Genomic DNA, 1,275 nt, shown 5'->3' with positions numbered 1-1,275 from the left:
ATTCATTCAATCATTCATTCATTCATTCATTCATTCATTCATTCATTCAATCATTCAATCATTCAATCATTCATTCAATCATTCATTCATTCATTCATTCATTCATTCATTCATTCATTCATTCATTCATTCATTCATTCTTGATCCCCAGGGGGTAATTGTTGTATACTGCCTTAAATGGAACTACTTATAGGAAAGAGTCAGATCATTTCTTGTAAACACTTCTTATTAACAAATAGTTATTGTATTATTTGTCTGGTGTTCATTCTTGTGTACAGAAGGTGTTCAAATTGTGGACGACTGTGTGATCACGGACCTAACTGACAGTTGTCACCGTTTACAGAGTGTGTGTGTGTGCGCGTGTGTGTGTGTGTGTGTGTGTGTGTGTGTGTGCGTGACACCAGTGTCCCTCCTACCCCTCTCTGTCCGTGTTTTCTTCCACCAGCTGAGGGCGCTCTCAGCCCTTCAATGACTGAACCGTCCCTCTCTACCCCCCATCACCTCCCCTCTACCCCCCATCACCTCCCCTCTACCCCCCATCACTCCCCCTCTACCCCCCATCACCTCCTCTACCCCCCATCACCTCCCCTCTACCCCCATCACCTCCCTCTACCCCCCATCACCTCCTCTACCCCCCATCACCTCCCACTACCCCCATCACCTCCCCTCTACCCCCCATCACCTCCCCTCTACCCCCCATCACCTCCCCTCTACCCCCCATCACCTCCCCTCTACCCCCCATCACCTCCCCTCTACCCCCCATCACCTCCTCTACCCCCCCATCACCGCCCCTCTACCCCCCATCATCTCCTCAACCCCCCATCACCTCCCCTCTACCCCCCATCACCTCCCCCCCCATCACCTCCCCTCTACCCCCCATCACCTCCTCTACCCCCCATCACCTCCCCTCTACCCCCCATCACCTCCCCTCTACCCCCCATCACCTCCCCTCTACCCCCCATCACCTCCCCTCTAACCCCCATCACCTCCCCTCTACCCCCATCACCTCCCCTCTACCCCCCATCACCTCCCCTCTACCCCCCAACACCTCCCCTCTACCCCCCATCACCTCCCCTCTACCCCCCATCACCTCCTCTACCCCCCATCACCTCCTCTCTACCCCCCCATCACCTCCCCTCTACCCCCCATCACCTCCCCTCTACCCCCCATCACCTCCCCTCTACCCCATCACCTCCCCTCACCCCCATCACCTCCCCTCTACCCCCCATCACCTCCCCTCTACCCCCCATCACCTCCCCTCTACCCCCCCATCAC

General features: G+C 55.8%; 1 protein-coding gene across 1 annotated transcript in view; it reads left to right on the top strand.

The window, feature by feature from the left end:
* Positions 1–472, top strand: part of slc3a1 (solute carrier family 3 member 1) — a gene marked incomplete at its 3' end in the record, with an annotated part of 15,656 nt that extends 15,184 nt beyond the window's left edge. The window contains exon 11 of the mRNA XM_084461374.1: positions 446–472. Coding sequence (XP_084317500.1) covers positions 446–472 — 27 coding nt within the window. The remainder of the gene's footprint in view (positions 1–445) is intronic.
* Positions 473–1,275: the final 803 nt, after the last annotated feature.

This window comes from Borostomias antarcticus, assembly GCF_949987555.1.
Source record: "Borostomias antarcticus genome assembly, chromosome: 2".
NCBI lineage: Eukaryota > Metazoa > Chordata > Actinopteri > Stomiiformes > Stomiidae > Borostomias > Borostomias antarcticus.
Note: the sequence above shows the minus strand (reverse complement) of the source record. Positions and strands in the feature narration are given on the sequence as shown.